Below are 16,950 nucleotides of genomic sequence, written 5' to 3'. Positions count from 1 at the left end.
AACTGAGGTACTCGAACCACGGAGGAGCCCCGCCTCCCAAGAGACATTTAATCCAGGGGGATTTACAGGAAACTTCTAAATTAAGGGCAGCGGCTGCTGCAGCTGAGTGGGGCACACGGGTCCCTGCGCCCGCGCAGCTGCCGTGAGCTCACGCCCCGAAATAGCCCCAGGGGCCCCAGCCGCAGCTGCCACTGGGCCGGGCTGTCACTCAGGAAGCGCAGAGCCCCCAGCCCGAGGGTCCCCTCCCCTCCGTAAGGCTAGAGTTTTTCCAGCGCACTGTACCAGCTACTTTACCTTCCGACGGCTGCGGGGGGGGGGGGGGGGGGAGGAGCCTCGGGGGGGCGGTCCCGAAGGGGTGGGCACAGGGGGCGGCCGCGCCCCCCCATCGGGCTGTGCTTCTGCCCCTACAAGGTTTGGGCCGCGGTGGGGGAGGGTCCCGGCCCCCGGCTCCGCCCGGTCCCTCCCAGCCTTTTAGGCGCCCGCGCGGCTGGGACATCCCAGTCCCGCTTGGTCCTCCTCGCCCGCCACCCGTGCGCCCAGTCCGCGCAGCCAGCCCAGTTCGTCCAGTCCTCACTGCCCACCGGCCGGCCCGCCCCCCACCGCAGCCATGGACGCGATCAAGAAGAAGATGCAGATGCTAAAGCTGGACAAGGAGAATGCCATCGACCGTGCCGAGCAGGCCGAGGCCGACAAGAAGCAGGCTGAGGACCGCTGCAAGCAGGTGGGGGCCCCGGACCCAGTGCAGCGCCCTCCTCCCCAACGAGGGAGGCGTAGGCCCTGCCCTGTGCCCCCTAGCCCGAGGCCTGCAGTCCCAGGCTCTCCCGTCCAGTGTGGGGGCTGGACCTTCACAGGACCTTCAGGGACCTAGCCGAAGCCACACCTAATCTCACCCACCATAGCCTGGGGAGCGGCAGTCCCCTAATTTCCACACCTGTCCCTGCAGAGCAATGATGGGCCCAGCCTCTTGGGGCTGGAAGCTTTCTCTCTGGCCCCACCAGTCCCCTTTCAGCACCTCTGGCTGCACTGTCCTTTCTCTGCTCTCCTGCTTCCTCCTGGACAGCCTCTAAATGCCTTTGGTACCCCGCTCACACGCAACCCTGCCTCCTTCCTGCACCCCAGGCCTGACTAACCAAGGCCTCTCTCTCCCAGCTGGAGGAGGAGCAGCAGGCCCTCCAGAAGAAGCTCAAGGGGACAGAGGATGAGGTGGAAAAGTATTCTGAGTCAGTGAAAGACGCCCAGGAGAAACTGGAGCAGGCTGAGAAGAAGGCCACCGACGTGAGTGTGGACCTGGGGTATGGGGGGGCGTGCACTGGGAGGGGTCCCAGACACGGGGATGAAGGGAGAAGGGGACCCAGACATCCCCAGCACCAGGACAGAAATGGTTTCCTCTCCGAAACCCAGGCTAGGGCAAAGTTGCACAATTAATCTAAGGCAGTGGGTAAATCAAAACCACCCACCACTTCCCCGAGAAGACGCAGCCTTGTAACTCCATTTGGTTCCAGCTCTTAGAATGTACAGCGATCAAGCAGTGAGTCACCGTGGGGCAGGAGGGGAGGGGTGGTAAGAGAATTTACCCTCCACCGCAATTAATCCTCTAGCTGGAAGTGGAGAAGAGGCTGCAGCTCCATTTGTGGGGTGTGAGGTGTGGGTGTAGGTACTACTGGGCAGGAGGTGGGAGAGGAATCCAGAGACAGGACCTGACTTGAGTTACACCCCTGGGAGGCCATTAGAAATTCCCTGGCCTTGACCTCTGGCTCCAGCAGCCCTGCTGTGCACCCGGGGCCCAGCTCAGTTTCTTTTTTTTTTTTTTTTTTAAGATTTTATTTATTTGAGAGAGAGAATGAGATAGAGCATGAGAGGGGGGAGGGTCAGAGGGAGAAGCAGACTCCCTGCCGAGCAGGGAGCCCGATGTGGGACTCGATCCCGGGACTCCAGGATCATGACCTGAGCCGAAGGCAGTCGCTTAACCAACTGAGCCACCCAGGCGCCCCCCAGCTCAGTTTCTAATGGCCCCTCATTTACCCTCATTAAGCTGTCAGCATTGCGACCATGCCAGGCCACAGGGCAGAGGGACAGGGCCACAAATGCCAAGGCACCCACCTTAGCAGGTCCTACTCACTCTGAGATTTCTCTGCCCGCCCCACATCCCCTAACCAGACTTCTCTGCCTTCTGCCATTCCCAGCCCCCACCTTGAGGTTGGAGAATGGCCATATGACTTTGGTTAGGATACTTGTACCATTCTCTGCCTCAGTTTCCCCACTTGCCTTCCATCCAGGATTAAAATGAGCCTATGATTGGAGGTATGGGAGGATTGGCAAAAGTAGGTCTGAACATCTGAGATCTGAGATGACATTACTATTTATGTTGACCATTATCCATGTTCCCCAACAACCCCCCCCCCCCCAGGTTGGTTTCTCTGACCTCCAGGCTTGATTTTGGTTCTCCACCAGCCCTGGCACTTGGGAGGGAACTGACCTGCAGCTGCTAGCAAAGACAGCCCGGGGCATCTGACGCTCTATAAATAACTAAGGCCCAGTGCAGCTGGAGGCAGGACTGGAAACCCAAGGAGCTGGGTGGGGACTGGAGGGGAGGAGGGGAGGACAGGGACAGAGCTAGGGACACAAGGCAGCAGTGCCAGGAGTCAATAGCAAACACTGCCCGGACTTATTGCATGACCTTGAACACAGCACTTCACTACACGGTGCCTCGGTTTCTCCCTTCTCTCTTCACATTTATCCAGTGGGGAGAGTAGTGCCTGTCCTGTGGTTGGAGAGCAGCATCCATAACTGGAAAGAGCTTGAGAAGCAGAAAATGGCAAATAGGGCTCCTGGGTGGCTCAGTTGGTTAAGCGACTGCCTTCGGCTCAGGTCATGATCCTGGAGTCCCTGGATCGAATCCCGCATCAGGCTCCCTGCTCAGTGGGGAGTCTGCTTCTCCCTCTGACCCTCTCCCCTCTCATGCTCTCTCTCTCTCTATCTCATTCTCCCTCTCAAATAAAAAAATAAAATCTTTAAAAACAAAAAAGAAAATGGCAAATAGCAGTCCTGTGATGAGGACCCCAGGACTTCCCAGACTCTTCAGAGTCATTTGTCACCCCACTATCACAAAGAGAGTTGTCCTTTTATAGATTCTTATCTTTCTCTAGAGTAGACCTCTAAGGTCCCCCAGGGTCATTCTTCCCAATCCCCGTGCTTTCCCCAGAATCCTGAGTCATCTGGCCCTCTGCCCATGATGGCCTTTGTCACTCTAGGTGGCCTCAAGCACCTGGAGGACAGTCTGTGACTTCCTGTATATGGTGCTGTGTTTCCCCTGCTGTGTGATTACCACCCGGGACGTGCTTTCTACCCGCTCTGCCCTCAGGGCTGCCACCCATCCCTTCCCTCTTTCACTTATTCCCCTACACTGGCCCTTTCTCCTTTCCAATCTTAAATCTCGCGGCCTTTGTCTCTGAGAGACAGGGATAATCTAACGTTTATGGAGTGTGGACACTGCGGTCAATGGGCTCAAGTGCTTTCTGCATATTATTTTACTATTTCCCAAACTTGGCTTATCATCAGAATCACTTGGAAGCTTAAAAAAAATAAATAAATAAAAGATTTCCAAGCTCCTGCCCTGGAGATCTCATTTGAGTGGCCCTAGCATGGAGCTGGAGAGCCTGTTTGGTTTTATAAGCCTCCCAGTGGTCCTGTTGATCATGAGAAGCACTGCATTGCCTTAGAACAGCCTTACAGAGGACGAACTGCTTGAACCAACGCAGATGTAAAATTTAAAAAGGAGGAATCTGAGGCCTAGAGAGACTAAATGAGTTGCCCAAGGCCACACTAGTGTTGAGTGGGTGAGCTGTAGCTTACAGACCACAGTCTGACTCAGAGCCGATTCTCCTAACGCTAAACTGCACTGCTCCTCTCGTTTTCCTTTATTGGAGGCCCTTCTTGCTCTGCCCTCCCATTTTTGTAAGGTATCATCATTTTCCATGGACCGTCCCCAAAACCTCCAAGGTTTTGCCTCTACCGCAGATCAGGGGCTGAATAAGTGTCACTCCCACTGCCCTAGCCCTGTGGCAGGAAGCCCTTGTTACAGCCATGGATGTCGCCTATAGGCCTGGCTAGCCTCCTGAGCCCCTCACTCGGAGTCTGACCGGCATCCAGTGACATCACGGAGCCTGACTTTCTGATTGGCTATTTGTAGCAGCGGCGAGGTCTGGTTGGCCTGATTTTCCTCACCCGCTCACCTGGGCCAGGCTTTGCTGGCAGGGAGGGGTCAGGGCTCCTCAGACCTGGTCCGAGCGCGGGGCGCTTTCACTGGGTCCAGAAAGGCCTGCAGATAACCATCAGGAAAGTATGCACGGTGCTAGAAGAGTCCCTGAAGCAGAGTGGAGCTTGTTAAGGAATGCATGTTTGGGGCTGGAGTACAGAGTCTGGATGGAAGATGGTTGGTTAGGGGGAAAACAAAACAAAACAAAAAACCAAACTGAAAGTCTGGAAGCCAGGAAACAGATTCTTTATGACAAGAATCTTACCATCCTCTGGAGCCTCTCTGATCGTCATTCAAGGCAGACAAAGCCCCCCTGATCTCTGGCCTTTGACGCACAGGCCGAGGCGGACGTGGCCTCCCTGAACCGCCGCATTCAGCTGGTAGAGGAGGAGTTGGACCGGGCACAGGAGCGCCTGGCTACAGCCCTGCAAAAGCTGGAGGAGGCTGAGAAGGCCGCTGATGAGAGTGAGAGGTGGGCAGGGGGCCTTCCAGGGGGCGGGCCAGGGAGGGGCCGGGGGCCTGTCTCTGCTGGTCCTGACCCCACTTCCACCCTGCTCCCTGCCCCTCAGAGGAATGAAGGTCATCGAAAACCGAGCCATGAAGGATGAGGAGAAGATGGAGCTGCAGGAGATGCAGCTGAAGGAGGCCAAGCACATTGCTGAGGATTCAGACCGCAAATATGAGGAGGTGACAGCCCTGCCCCACTTCCTTCTCCCTCCCAAACCCCAGATGCCCCCAGCCACTCACCAGGGCTGTGCTTCTTCTGTCCCTTACCCACCCCTGCCCAGGTGGCCAGGAAGCTGGTGATCCTGGAGGGAGAGCTGGAGCGCTCAGAAGAGAGAGCAGAGGTGGCTGAGAGGTAAGGGGACCCTGGGGCGGCAAGTGAAACTCGGCCTTGGTCCTGTGGCTCTGGGGCACTCTGGACCGTGGGAGGCAGTTTCCCAGGCTTGGGGCCATAGGGACAGGTCCTGTTCTCTGACCTCTAACTGCTGCCCCCAGCCGAGCCAGGCAGCTGGAGGAGGAACTCCGAACCATGGACCAGGCCCTCAAGTCCCTGATGGCCTCAGAGGAGGAGGTAGTGACCTCTCTGGACCTTTCTGGGCAACGGTGCCTTCTCTCAGCTCACCTTCCCCCTAGTCTCAGGCTGCTCTCTCACCTGCTGGGGGTTGGGAAGGGCCTGGGGCTTCCAAACTCAGCTTGCTGTCACTCTCACAACTTTGCTCTTTTCTCTCCTCCACCCCTTCCTCACTGTGCCATCTCCACTGTCCCCCACACTGTGCCCTCACACCCCCCCTGCCACACACCCCCTGCAGTAAATGTGGGGACCTAGAGGAGGAGCTGAAAATTGTTACCAACAACTTGAAATCCCTGGAAGCCCAAGCGGACAAGGTAGAGGGGGTTAGAGGGGCAGTGAGGATGGGGTCCTTCAGGGAAGGGAGGCAATGGGCCCAGGCAGGGAGGGGCTGGGTGTTCCCTGGAGACAAGACCAGGAGTAGCCTGTGGGTTCAGTGGAGTGAAGGATTTGTGGAGGCGATCTCCTGATGGCATGTGTATGTCCCTAAAAGTATTCCACCAAAGAAGATAAATATGAAGAGGAGATCAAACTGCTGGAGGAGAAGCTAAAAGAGGTGAGAGTCCTTTCTGTCCCTACTCTCCCGTTGAGCCCCCTGTCCCCGTCAGAGACTGCCCGTGGCAAGGACTTTGGAAATAGGGTTGGAAGAGGAGGTTGACTTAAGTGAAAGTATCTGGGAGGGCCTAATTTTTGTCATTCCCCCATCTTACCTTTACTCCCAGGCTGAGACCCGGGCAGAGTTTGCTGAGAGGTCTGTGGCAAAGTTGGAGAAGACCATTGATGACCTGGAAGGTAAAGGGATACCCTCCTAACCCCGGGACCTTTTTAAGTGGGTCCCCACTCCCTGTGACTGTCGGTCTGTCCCTTATTTTCCCATTTCGTCTGTCCCGGATAAATTAGTGTTGGACCACCTAGGACTCCACCAGCTCCCAGGTCTATGCCCACCATTCAGGTAGTTGCATCTCAGGGCAGTGTGCCCACTCCAGCGATTCTCAGACTTGAGTGTGCATGAGAACACCTCCGAGAATTTTTAAAACACAGATTCCTAGGTCCTACTCCAAAGTGATTGCTGACTTCGGGCTGGAGAATTTGTATGTCTAACAAGCTCCCTGGTAATGGCAATGCTGCTGGTCCTCAGACCACACTTTGACTAGCTCTGACCTAGACAGTTCGTCCCCAAGTGCAACACAATAGTGCTATATCACAAAGATCTTTTTATTAAATATAGAGTTGGTTTAATATCTAAGTATTCATGACATTAATAGAAAATACTATTTTAAGCTAGATTTGATGAAAATGAACATCCAGGTATTTACTAATCTGTGGCTATTTCTTTTTTTTTTTTTTTTTAAAGATTTTATTTATTTATTTGACAGAGAGACAGAGAAATCACAAGTAGGCAGACAGGCAGGCAGAGGAAGAAGCAGGCTCCCTGCTGAGCACAGAGCCCAATGTGGGGCTCGATCGCAGGACCCTGGGATCACGACCCAAGCCGAAGGCAGATGCTTAACTATCTGAGCCACCCAGGCATCCCTGTGGCTATTTCTCATTAGTAGCAAGAATGTCGTACCTAAACTGTATTTTCTTTTTATTCTGCAATAACCCTTTCACTTTCATAATTCCTACTTCTCGTGCTTGTAGCCTTCTTAAGCAAGCCTCAATTTTATCTCCAACTTTAGGACTGTAGTCCTTTCTGGCCCCAGGCCCTTCCCCTTGAAGCAAGCACTCTGCTCATTCAAAGCACTGTGCCCCCATGTCCCTGGGGGAGATAGGACCAATTTAGTCTCCAGAGAAAAAAGAGACAGGGGTACAGAGAGGGGAGGAGGGAGCCCTCATGGCTGTCCAGCCTGTTCTCTGGCCTATTTCTCTTACTCCATCTTTGTCCACCTCTCTCTGATTCTTGTTTTCTCTTTCCATTACCCTCTCTCCTTCCTTTCCTCTTTCCCTCCATTCCCTCTCCCCACACTCCCATCCGGCCCCCTTCCCCTGGACTCCCCCCACCCCCAGACGAAGTCTATGCACAGAAGATGAAGTACAAGGCCATCAGTGAGGAACTGGACAACGCACTCAACGACATCACCTCCCTCTGAGTCCCACACCAGTGTGGCCCCCTCAGCCCCTTCTCTCTCCTCTTTCCATTCTCTCTCTGTGGGGAGGGGGCAGGTAGGAGGAGCAAAACGGTCAGCATCACACAGCCAGGCTGGGCGCGGCCTTGGAGAGCCCCCGGCGCACCTCCCGCCCACCTTGGCACTTGCTTCATCCTTCTATCCACCACTCCACCCTCCAGCCTCTACCTCTTTCTGCTGCTTAATAAACTCAACTTGGTCTCCATGCTGTTTTCCTGCCCTCCAGAGAGCACTTCCATCACCCCCACAGAGATCCTGGCTCTTACACCCCCAATCTTGTGACCCCCCCCACACTGAGCTCACCCACAGAACACCGTGGCCCACGCAGAACCCCCCACCACACAGCACTCTCAGTCTGTCAGTGTCTCACTGCTTCACGTGGGCACCTATCACCCCATCCGTCACCGCGAGCCCTCTGCTGCCTCTGAGAGACGCGCTCTTGTGTGGACCCAGGCCTGTCACTGACCTCAGAGCACTCCGCTGCGGTTCCAGGATAAAGGAGGGACTGGAGGGGAGACGGGTGGGGAGGTGCCGAGGAATGGCAAGAAGGTGGTGAAAGGTCTGGGGTGACGTTTGGGAAAACGCTGGATGCCAACAACATGGGGCTTTCCCTGCAGGTCTGTTTTCTGCCTCAGGTCTGTCTGTCTGTCTGGCCCTCCCCTTTCTGGCTCAGTCTTTGTCTTTCCTTCCCTTTCCAACTCTCGGTAAACCCTGTAAGGAAGGAGGTAAAGTAGTTTTTGACTCAGGCCCTCCCATCCAACCCCCATCACCCCGAAGCCTTGAGTGAGGCTTCTGTGTCTGTCTTGGTCAGTCCATCCATTTGCCCCTGGCACGGGATCCTCAGATTCCTTCATGCTTATGTCTTCCTGTGCCTCCATCCCATTCCAAGTCTGCCTCAGCCCCCATCTCCCCTCATGTCTCCCTGCCCCTCCTCACTCGCTGCTTCCCCTCGCAGAGACCTTGGCCAGTGCCAAGGAGGAGAACGTGGAGATTCACCAGACTCTCGACCAGACCCTGCTGGAACTCAACAACCTGTGAGGGTGGCTCTGCCCCCAGCCAGGCTGCCGTCGCCGCCCCAACGCAATAAAGTGGATGTTACTGGCATCACAGGGCCCTTTCAACCTTTCTTTGGTGTTGGTGACGGTGGTGGTGGTTTTCCAAAGTAGAAAGGCTAAGAAGATGCCCGAGGGGAGCAGTGGAGTTGAAAGGGCCCCTGCGTGACCATGCTCCACAGTAGGACTTCCTTTGCTAAGGGAGCCAAGAAGTGGGGGCAGTGGGTTCACTGAGGAGGGTTGTGACCAGGCTGTGTGAAGCAGAGAGGCCCCGCTGGGCTGGGGGGACATCTGGACCCTTTCTACCCGCAGGGCAAAGGAGCTGCTGTCCTCGGCACTGCCCCATTCCAGCAGTCCGCCAGTCTGAAGGCAAAACTGCAAAGCTACACAGATTTTACTTGAGCAGGGTGAAAGCCCAAAAGCCTCACTATGATTTTAAGCCTAGAGGCTAAGCCTGCTCTACCCCCAGACACATACGCTGCTGTGGGTGTGCCCACGGTCATTCTAACTATCTCAGTCACTTCCGCCCCTTCCCGAAAACATCTGTGCTAGGCAGTAATGCCCCCCACCAAATCGTCCACACCTTAATCCTGTGAAATGTTACCCTACGTGGGAAAAGGAACTTCGTGATTAAGCTAAGGATTTTGAAATTGGGAGATTATCCTAAATTATCCAGGTAGGCCCAATGTAATCACAAAGGCTCTTATAAGAGGGAGGCAAGGTCAAAAGGCAGTTATAAGAGATACAACAATGGAAGCAAGAGGCTGGAGAGATATGAGGAAGGGGCCACAAGCCAAGGAATCCTTGGCTTCTAGAACCTGAAAAAGGAAACCCCCTCCCCTCAAAGTGTTCAGAAGGAACCAGCCCTTACTGACACCTTGACTTCAGCCCAGAAGATTCATTTTGGACTTCTGACCTCCAGAACCCTAAGAGGATAAATTTGCATTACCATTAAGTTTGTGGTGATTTGTTAAAGGCAGCAATAGGAAATAAATACACCATCCTCCTGATTTGGGGAACAAAGCTGCCTTCCACATATTTTATTAGAAACATTTATTTAAAAAAATATTTGGACCTAAAAAAGGAAGTGGTATAAAGGGTAGGACAGGACAAAATCTCCCGCTCGCCCTCAGATTCTTCTGGCTGGCTTCTCTGCACATTCTCCCAGTTCCAAGGCCTCTAGGCAACAGTCTCCGTGACCTCTGCTGGGTGGTAGCTAACGTTCCCTTTGGTCCCACTTCGGAGTCTACACAACACAAAAGCCCAATCAGAAAACTCCCCCTCCAGATGAGCTCGTTTGCATGCAGTGTTCATGAAACTGTTCCGGACCCATCCACGGAGGTGGGGCTGTGCCTGAGGAAGGGGCTCAGGAAGTGGGTAGGTATACCTTTGCTGCCTTCTCATTTGCACAAGGAAGGCAATGCTGGTGACTGCAAAGAGGAGGCCAAAAACCAGGGCCAGGATGTCACCTGGAGGGAGAGGAGAGGCTGCCTCAGAGTGACGAGGAGTCTGCAGGATTCCCTCAGCCTGCTGCAGTGTATCCCCCACCCTGCCCCCCAGGTTCTCCAGCTTCCTTCAGTGTCAGAATCCAGAAGAGGCCAGCAAAGGGATGGGGGTGGATACACAAGAAGGAGTAAGATGAGCACCTCTTTTTCTTACCTAAAAGAGGTTGTTTGGGAAGGAGGATGCTAGGAGATTTCTGGAGCTTCTTTCTAATCAACTTTTGCCCTGGGGACAGGGGAACGCCCTCCCCCTTGATCTGACACTATCTTATTGGGGTTGGAGGTCTGTTCTGCAGAAAAGGATAGGAAGTAGAGGTGGTCCTCGCCCCTGAGGCTGAACGATGCCAAGAGGTCAGCAGCCAGAGGGGTGCCTGGGTGGCTCAGTCGTTAAGCATCTGCTTTCAGCTCAGGTCATGATCCCAGGGTCCTGAGATCGAGCCCTGCACCGGGCTCCCTGCTCAGCGGGAAGCCTGCTTCTCCCTCTCCCACTCCCCCTGCTTGTGTTCCCTCTCTTGCTGTGTCTCTCTGTCAAATAAATAAATAAAATCTTAAAAAAAAAGAGGTCAGGAGCCAGAGATGGGGCACAGACTCACCAGCAGCAAGGCAGGAATTCAGGTGGACTGAAGAGGAAAAGGACAAATTAGAACCAGGGCCTGTGACTACCAGTGACAGACACAGGCAGAAATGAAGACACATGGGAGGATGAGGGACCTGTGGCGGCCACACACAGCAATATGGGGCACCAGAAGCCACACCTGGCTCAACAGTCCTGGGGCTGCTCTCCACTTCAGTGGGGAAGGAGGCCTCGATCATTCGCCCATTGAGAGGCTGCGTGGCTCGGAAGTTCAGCTGTAGCCGAGAGTCATCAGGTCCCCACAGGGAGCCAGAGAGGGTGTGGAGCTAGGGAGGTCAGGAGACAGTGGGGGTGGGCTCATGACAAGAAAATGAAAGGGTCACAGGCCTACTCACAGCCAGCACCTCAGGGCTTCACCCGCTATGTCCTCTGCTTCCCCCATTTTGCTGCTTCATTCATCTCTTTATCCACCCTGATCTCATCCTTACACCCCTTTCCCCCACATCCCCTATGCCACCATCATGCCCAGCCCCACCTGCTTAGCGCTCAGCCTCACTGTCTGGTTGAACACAGTCCAGATGACCCCCTGGGCACAGGGGGGTGTGGTTAGAGACCCCTCGTAGCGGAAGTAGCGGCTGAGGTCAGCAGGCAGCAGTGCAGATACGTCCAGTCCTGGGACCCAAGTCTCTGAGTCTGTAGAGAGGACCTGTGCTGGAATCCCCCCTGGATTGCTTCCCTCCAAAGCTCTGGGGTACAGGGATAAGTTTCACCTCCCTGAAGCCAAGCTGGTGCAACTTCCTGAGACCACTTCTTCACTAAGTGTGTCCCTTCCCATAACTCAGCACAAGACCTAACTCAGAAGAAGGTAAAGGGCTGTGGTGCCTCACAGAGTGAAAGAAGTGCTCCCAAGGTCCTCCCTCTGAGTCTTCGCTCTTACTTTGCGTTCTGTGATAACATGCTGGACTACAGATTTAAACCCAAAATGAATCAAAAGGGAAAATGAGCTGAATAACTTGTAAATCAGTATAAACATTTGACACCATAAAAAACAGACACAAACACAGTTCCCTCTAGTTTAGTAAAATATAAGGCCCGGCAGTGAGATTCAAAATTACTCAGAGTGGCTGAGAAGGGAAAGATTTTCAGCAAAAGTACAAATTTAAAATAGTTGATGCTGGGCGCCTGGGTGGCTCAGATGGTTGAGCGTCTGCCTTCGGCTCGGGTCATGATCCCAGGGCCCTGGGATCGAGTCCCGCATTGGGCTCTCTGCTCCTTGGGAGCCTGCTTCTCCCTCTGCCTCTCTCTCTCTCTCTGTCTCTCATGAATAAATAAATAAAAATCTTTAAAAAAATAAAAAAATAAAAAATAAATAAAATAGTTGATGCTTATGAAGGAGAAATAGACAGTTTTCAGAAAAATATTAGCTCCCTGGACTCAACCTCTGAAGTTCCAAACACTTTTTTTTTTCCTCTCTTTTTTTCTATCTTCTTTTGGTTTTTGTTTGATTTGGGGTTTTGTGGGGTTTGGGTTTTTGGGGGGGATGGGATGAGGTTTTCGTCTGTTTGTTTTTGTTTTTAGCCATAAAGCCTGTGGGCCTCTGCTCAGCTTTATAATTACTGTCAAGATCATAGTTAGTTCACACATTGGTTCCCTGCATTTGGGAGGGAGCCCATCTCCATCCTCACACCTGAGGCTCCCCAAGGAGAGTTCTTTATGAACAAGGGTATTGAGGGTAGTGGCCAAACCAACAAACTGACCTTCCTCAGTGATTTCTTCCAAATGTGACAGCAGCTGCTCATAGGCACTGTTTTCTTCTGGGCCCTCCTGGGAAATGACAGTACAAGACAGGTTCTTACAGGTATCTAAGGCCATGCATGGCTGGAGGCCTGAAGGTGAGGTGGGCTTCCCATACCTCCCCTCCCCCCCTTTCTCAGCTCTGAGAATGCTGGGAGAACACAAAATCTGTGTATTACTACTCAATTTACTTTTATTTTGCAAACGAACCTAAGCTGCTTGGTGGGCTGGTTTTCAAGGGTAAATTGGAGGAGGAGGAGGAAGGTGGGCCACTCTCCTAGGATAGGAGGCCCTCAGTGACCTGGGTCCTACTATCTTTTCCAGTCTCACTGATCCTACCTCCACATACACACTCATGGTCTCCCCACAGAAAGCCATAATAACCTTTGTATTCACGTTTCCTCTACATTCACCTTAATAATTCATGTGTTTGACTTTGGGAGCAAGGACATGCTATCTCAGAGGCACTGCTCTGAACTTTGTGCTGTGAGGCTGGCGTTAAAGTCAGGCAGTTACTGAGCCTAGAAGGTATCTCACCATCCGTCCATTTTCCTAGCCTCTTCTAATCACTGTGTATGCAGCCCTGATTGTTACAGGTCCAAAGACGTCACTAAATATTTCTCTAGACTTTATTGCATTTCACAAAATGGAAAGTACGGGTTATAGGAGTGTTCAAGAAATTACTCTTCTCCCCTCCGTTCCACCTGCCATTCCCTGAGTGGGTCATATTCTTAGTCCACATACACTGTTGGCTCTGCCTGGAGTATCTCCTTTTCTTTCCCACTATTGAAGGCTTCAAGTTTGACCTTTGTGAAATTTTCTCTGACCACCTTCTACCATGTCTGTGCCTTTTTGTCTTTCATGTCAGCCGCCCCCACCGGCTGTGGGCGGAGCCACGGTTTCGGAATCCTTTGTGTGGCTCAGTGCCTGGCCTACAGGGGGTGTTGAGTGAATTAATGAGTGAATGAGGACTACCAGGTGTCAGCTTGCGTGTGCCAGGATGGGGTATCTGGGGTCAAACTACCCTGAGCCCTGGGGCGTGGGGAAGCAGGGGATAGGGGTGTCCAGGGCTGGTACCTGAAGAAAGGCGGCCAACACGGCCAGCCCCCCTGGACGTCCCAAGGCCTCATCAACTTTGGCAAATGCAGTGCTGAGGTGAACCACATGGATCTGGAGAGAAACAGAGGGTAGAAAAGTGGGCAAGACCCCCGGCCCAGCGCCCCCCTTCGCCTCTCCGCTGTGCGCTCACCTCGGCTGGGAAACGGTGGCCGTCAACCGTGTGCTCCGAGCCCGGGCGACCCGCAGCCCCCCAGTGCAGATGCAACTGCAGGGCCCGGTACTCCTGCCCGGGGCCCAGGGCCATCTCCAGCCCCGGAGGCAGAATCAGCTGCACTGCGAGGGAAGAGGCAGCTGAGCCCGGAGGGCCAACCTACCCGGGAGGGCCAACCGAACTCCCAAGCACAGGCTTGGCCGGCCCTCCGCACTAGACCCGGGCCCATCCCCAGATAGTCTCCGCCCCTTCCCTGAGGCTCCGCAGCGAGACCAATACCACCCCCCGCCCCGCCCCGCCCGGCCCCAGCCTCACCCGTGTGGCCATTGTTGCGTAAGCGCAGTTCTGGGAGAGGCGGGAGCTCAAAGCCCAGGATTTCCAGGGGTTGCAGGGCCGGGCAAAATACGGTGAGCTCTGGGCGGATATCTACCGGCGATTGGAAGCGGCCTGCGCAGGCTGGGGACACCTGGGGCCAGGGCGGGTCGCCTGGAGAGAGTGTGGACAGGAAATCTGGTGACAAGATCAGGAACAGTTCGGAAAGCGGGGTAGAAAAAGTGAGGGGGGCGCCTGGGTGTCTCAGTCGTTAAGCGTCTGCCTTCGGCTCAGGTCATGATCCCAGGGTCCTGGGATGGAGCCCCGCGTGAGGTTCCCTGCTCTGCGGAAAGCCTGCTTCTCCCTCTCCCATTCCCCCTGCTTGTCTTCCCTCTCTCGCTGTGTCTCTGTCTCTGTCAAATAAATAAATAAATAAAATCTTAAAAAAAAAAAAAAAGGAAAAAGTGAGGGGGTGGAGTGAGAAGGCATAGGGCGGGAAATAGAAATCAGGGTTGTGGACAGAGACAGGGAGCCGTCGGTGCTGGGGACTGGCAGACAAGGATGCAGTGGGTGGGACGCCCAGGAGCAGAGTTCGGGATGGCTGGGGGCTCACACCAGCAGAGCAGGGTGACCAGGTTGGGTGTGCAGGGCGTGGGTGTCTCACCTCCATAGCGCCAATGATCGTGGTCATCCCCTGCATCAATGAGAAGGATGAAAAGCTGATCTTTAAGCCTAGTCCCTCCCCAGCAGCCAGAAAGAGGTGGGTCTCCCTCACTAGTAGGGGTTCTCCAACTCAGATACCTTACAGGGGCATAGCAGGTAACCGAAATGCCTAACGTGACCAGGTATAAAGCACAACAGATTGCAACCAAACATAACACCATAGCTTGGTAGACCAAAGATCCTACCGGCCCCAGAGATAATCAGTTTGCAACTGCTATCTTAGTCTGTAAAGTGGGTGGGGGCCTCAGTCCCCAGGCCCAAATCAATACACCCTCTTCCCTTTCTCCTTGTCTCCAACTCCCTTCCCAAGGTTCCTTGTTTCTGAGTCAAATTATTAGGTTCCCCTACTTGCTAGTCCTTCTTCCTAGATCTCAGTTTCTTCATCTGTAGACTGAAGATGAGGTGATCTCTACAAGCCCTTCTGGCTCGGCTACCCAACCCCGCCCCCCCCCCCCCCGCCATCTTTCCTCTTTTCTTCCCTTATATTCTTACTTCTCTCCACCTATGTCCTCTCTTTCCACATCTTTCTCCTCTCCAACCTCCTCCTTTTTTCTTTCTCATCTCTTCCTGCTCACCTCTCTCCATCTGTGCTTTTTTGTCTCCCCACTCATCCCCTTCGAGGTCTGATGGGGGGCGGGGGGGGAGGGTCTAATGGCATGAGATTCCCTGGGGATGGGAAAGGCTACTGTCAGAGTACAGGCCCCTTTCCTTCTCTGAATAAATCCCTGCCGGGGCTGGGGTTTAGTGAGGGGAGGACAAACCTCCTGGAGGCTAGATTTGGAGGGCTGATGACCACTTACCTTTGTTGTGCCTGTGGGCATTATTCTGGGAGTCGGGGGGATCCCTGGGTGCCTGAACAGTAGGCAAATCCTCTAACTTCAGAGAGTCCTCTTTTCCTGGTTCAGTCTTCATTCCAGATGGGTCCTCCTCTCCTGGTGGGTCCTCCTCTCCTGGTGGGTCCTCCTCTCCTGGTGGGTCCTCTTCACTGGGTAGGTTTTCCTCATCCAGCTGATCATCTTCCCCAGATGAATCTCCGCCCAGCCCGGCCGACCCCTGCATCCGGGACAGGCTCTGGGGCTGGGCAGGCACCAGGAGCAGCAGCACCAGCAGCAGCTGCACGGCAGGGCCCGGAGAAGGGGCTGGGATCGGCAGAGGGAGCCGGGGACTGGGGCACAGGGGAGCCATGTGGCTGACTGCGGGGTGTCCCAGACACGGTGTGTACGGGCTGTACGTGCATCGGAAACAGGAGCTGGGTGGGGAGGAGCAAGCCTGGAGGGGAGCAGGCTGACTCACAGAGGGCCCTTTTGTAGAGATGGAGCCAAAGTCCTGTGGGTCTGCCTGGCCCTGTGCCCCTTCCCCGATACCAAAGCCTGGATGGGGGTGGTGTGAGAGGCAGGTGTGTGCACAGGCAGGAGGTTATCGGGGTCACAGGCTCAGCCTGGAACCCAAGGCACCACCTGGCACTACACAGGCTCTCCCTGGCACTGCCCAGCTGCTCACCAGCCAGCCTCAGCTAACCCTGGCCTGCTTCCCAGCCCCAGGAAGAGAAGGGGAAAGACAGGGAGTTGGGGGCCCCACAGCCTCTGGCTGAGAGGGGAAGCAGCCCATGGATATATCCCTGGCCTAGCCAGGGAGCAGATAAAGGGGTAGGACAAGCTGTTGGGGAAGCCTGGGAGTGGGTGGACAGAGAGGTAGGTGGGAGGTGAATCTGAGTATAAATGAAAAACTGAGTATATGTAAGAGAGGGACTGTGATGGCTTTAAACTAAATTTATTTTTCACATTACACCTCTGCTCAAAAACCTTCATTGGTTTCCACCTGCCCATCTTCTTCCTGCAGTTGACTTTCAAGCCCTTCAAAATCTTACCCAAGAAACCATTCCATTTTATCTCTTACTATTCTCCCTCATACTCCAGCCAAATTAAACTATTCATTTTTCCCCCCAGACCTTTGACCACCTTTGTTCATCTAGTTCTCACTGCTGGGAATACCACTCACTCTTATATTTAACAAATATTTATTTAGCATCTACTATGTCCAGCACTGGGCTATGGACTAAAGGTACAGAAATGAATAAGACACAGTCCCTGTCCTAAGGAGCTTACTGTCTAGTGAGTGAGGGCAAACATTATCACAATATTCAGTGGAGAGAGATTAATTCTGCCTCAGAAAGTAATACAGAAATAGGCAAAATCTGGGGCGCCTGGGTGGCTCAGATGGTTAAGCGTCTGCCTTCAGCTCAGGTCATGATCCCAGGGTCCTGGGATCGA

The 16,950-nt window shown here is 53.9% G+C and overlaps 2 protein-coding genes across 5 annotated transcripts; one reads left to right on the top strand and one right to left on the bottom strand.

Annotated features, from left to right (window-relative positions):
* The first annotated feature begins 322 nt into the window (after positions 1 to 322).
* On the top strand, positions 323 to 8,557 carry TPM2 (tropomyosin 2). 4 transcript variants are annotated; one of them, XM_045882644.3, is made up of 9 exons: positions 323 to 721; positions 1,150 to 1,275; positions 4,594 to 4,727; positions 4,825 to 4,942; positions 5,044 to 5,114; positions 5,569 to 5,644; positions 5,821 to 5,883; positions 6,050 to 6,119; positions 8,409 to 8,557. In XM_045882644.3, the coding sequence occupies exons 1-9, from the start codon at positions 608 to 610 to the stop codon at positions 8,489 to 8,491; spliced, it is 855 nt and encodes a 284-aa protein (XP_045738600.1). In that variant the 5' UTR covers positions 323 to 607; the 3' UTR covers positions 8,492 to 8,557. The 4 variants fall into 4 exon arrangements, with proteins under 4 accessions (XP_045738600.1, XP_054365259.1, XP_045738599.1 ...); XM_054509284.2 differs by lacking the exon at positions 5,569 to 5,644 and adding an exon at positions 5,255 to 5,330; XM_045882643.2 differs by lacking the exon at positions 8,409 to 8,557 and adding an exon at positions 7,335 to 7,658.
* A 24-nt stretch (positions 8,558 to 8,581) lies between these two features.
* Positions 8,582 to 16,950, bottom strand: CA9 (carbonic anhydrase 9). Its single transcript, XM_045882642.3, has 11 exons — positions 15,481 to 16,950; positions 14,622 to 14,651; positions 13,961 to 14,131; positions 13,625 to 13,767; positions 13,453 to 13,545; positions 12,339 to 12,405; positions 11,117 to 11,274; positions 10,763 to 10,907; positions 10,601 to 10,627; positions 9,893 to 9,974; positions 8,582 to 9,751 (listed from the first exon to the last, which is right to left on the bottom strand). Exons 1-11 carry the CDS (start codon positions 15,863 to 15,865, stop codon positions 9,685 to 9,687), a joined length of 1,368 nt encoding a protein of 455 aa, XP_045738598.1. The 5' UTR covers positions 15,866 to 16,950; the 3' UTR covers positions 8,582 to 9,684.

This window comes from Mirounga angustirostris, unplaced genomic scaffold, assembly GCF_029215605.1.
Source record: "Mirounga angustirostris isolate CCGP_5_RB_7025 unplaced genomic scaffold, mMirAng1.0.hap1 SCAF_15, whole genome shotgun sequence".
Lineage (NCBI taxonomy): Eukaryota > Metazoa > Chordata > Mammalia > Carnivora > Phocidae > Mirounga > Mirounga angustirostris.
Note: the sequence above shows the minus strand (reverse complement) of the source record. Positions and strands in the feature narration are given on the sequence as shown.

Bases quoted from the DNA above. Each gene is read 5' to 3' on its own strand.
- TPM2 (XM_045882644.3), top strand. From the start codon at position 608: ATGGACGCGATCAAGAAGAAGATGCAGATGCTAAAGCTGGACAAGGAG. The intron at 722-1,149 runs GTGGGGGCCCCG...TCTCTCTCCCAG, and splicing joins CTGAGGACCGCTGCAAGCAG to CTGGAGGAGGAGCAGCAGGC. The intron at 4,728-4,824 runs GTGGGCAGGGGG...CCTGCCCCTCAG, and splicing joins GCCGCTGATGAGAGTGAGAG to AGGAATGAAGGTCATCGAAA.
- CA9 (XM_045882642.3), bottom strand. From the start codon at position 15,865: ATGGCTCCCCTGTGCCCCAGTCCCCGGCTCCCTCTGCCGATCCCAGCC. The intron at 12,406-13,452 runs GTACCAGCCCTG...GTCATTTCCCAG, and splicing joins TGTTGGCCGCCTTTCTTCAG to GAGGGCCCAGAAGAAAACAG. The intron at 10,628-10,762 runs GTGTGGCTTCTG...TTTCCTCTTCAG, and splicing joins CCCCAGGACTGTTGAGCCAG to TCCACCTGAATTCCTGCCTT.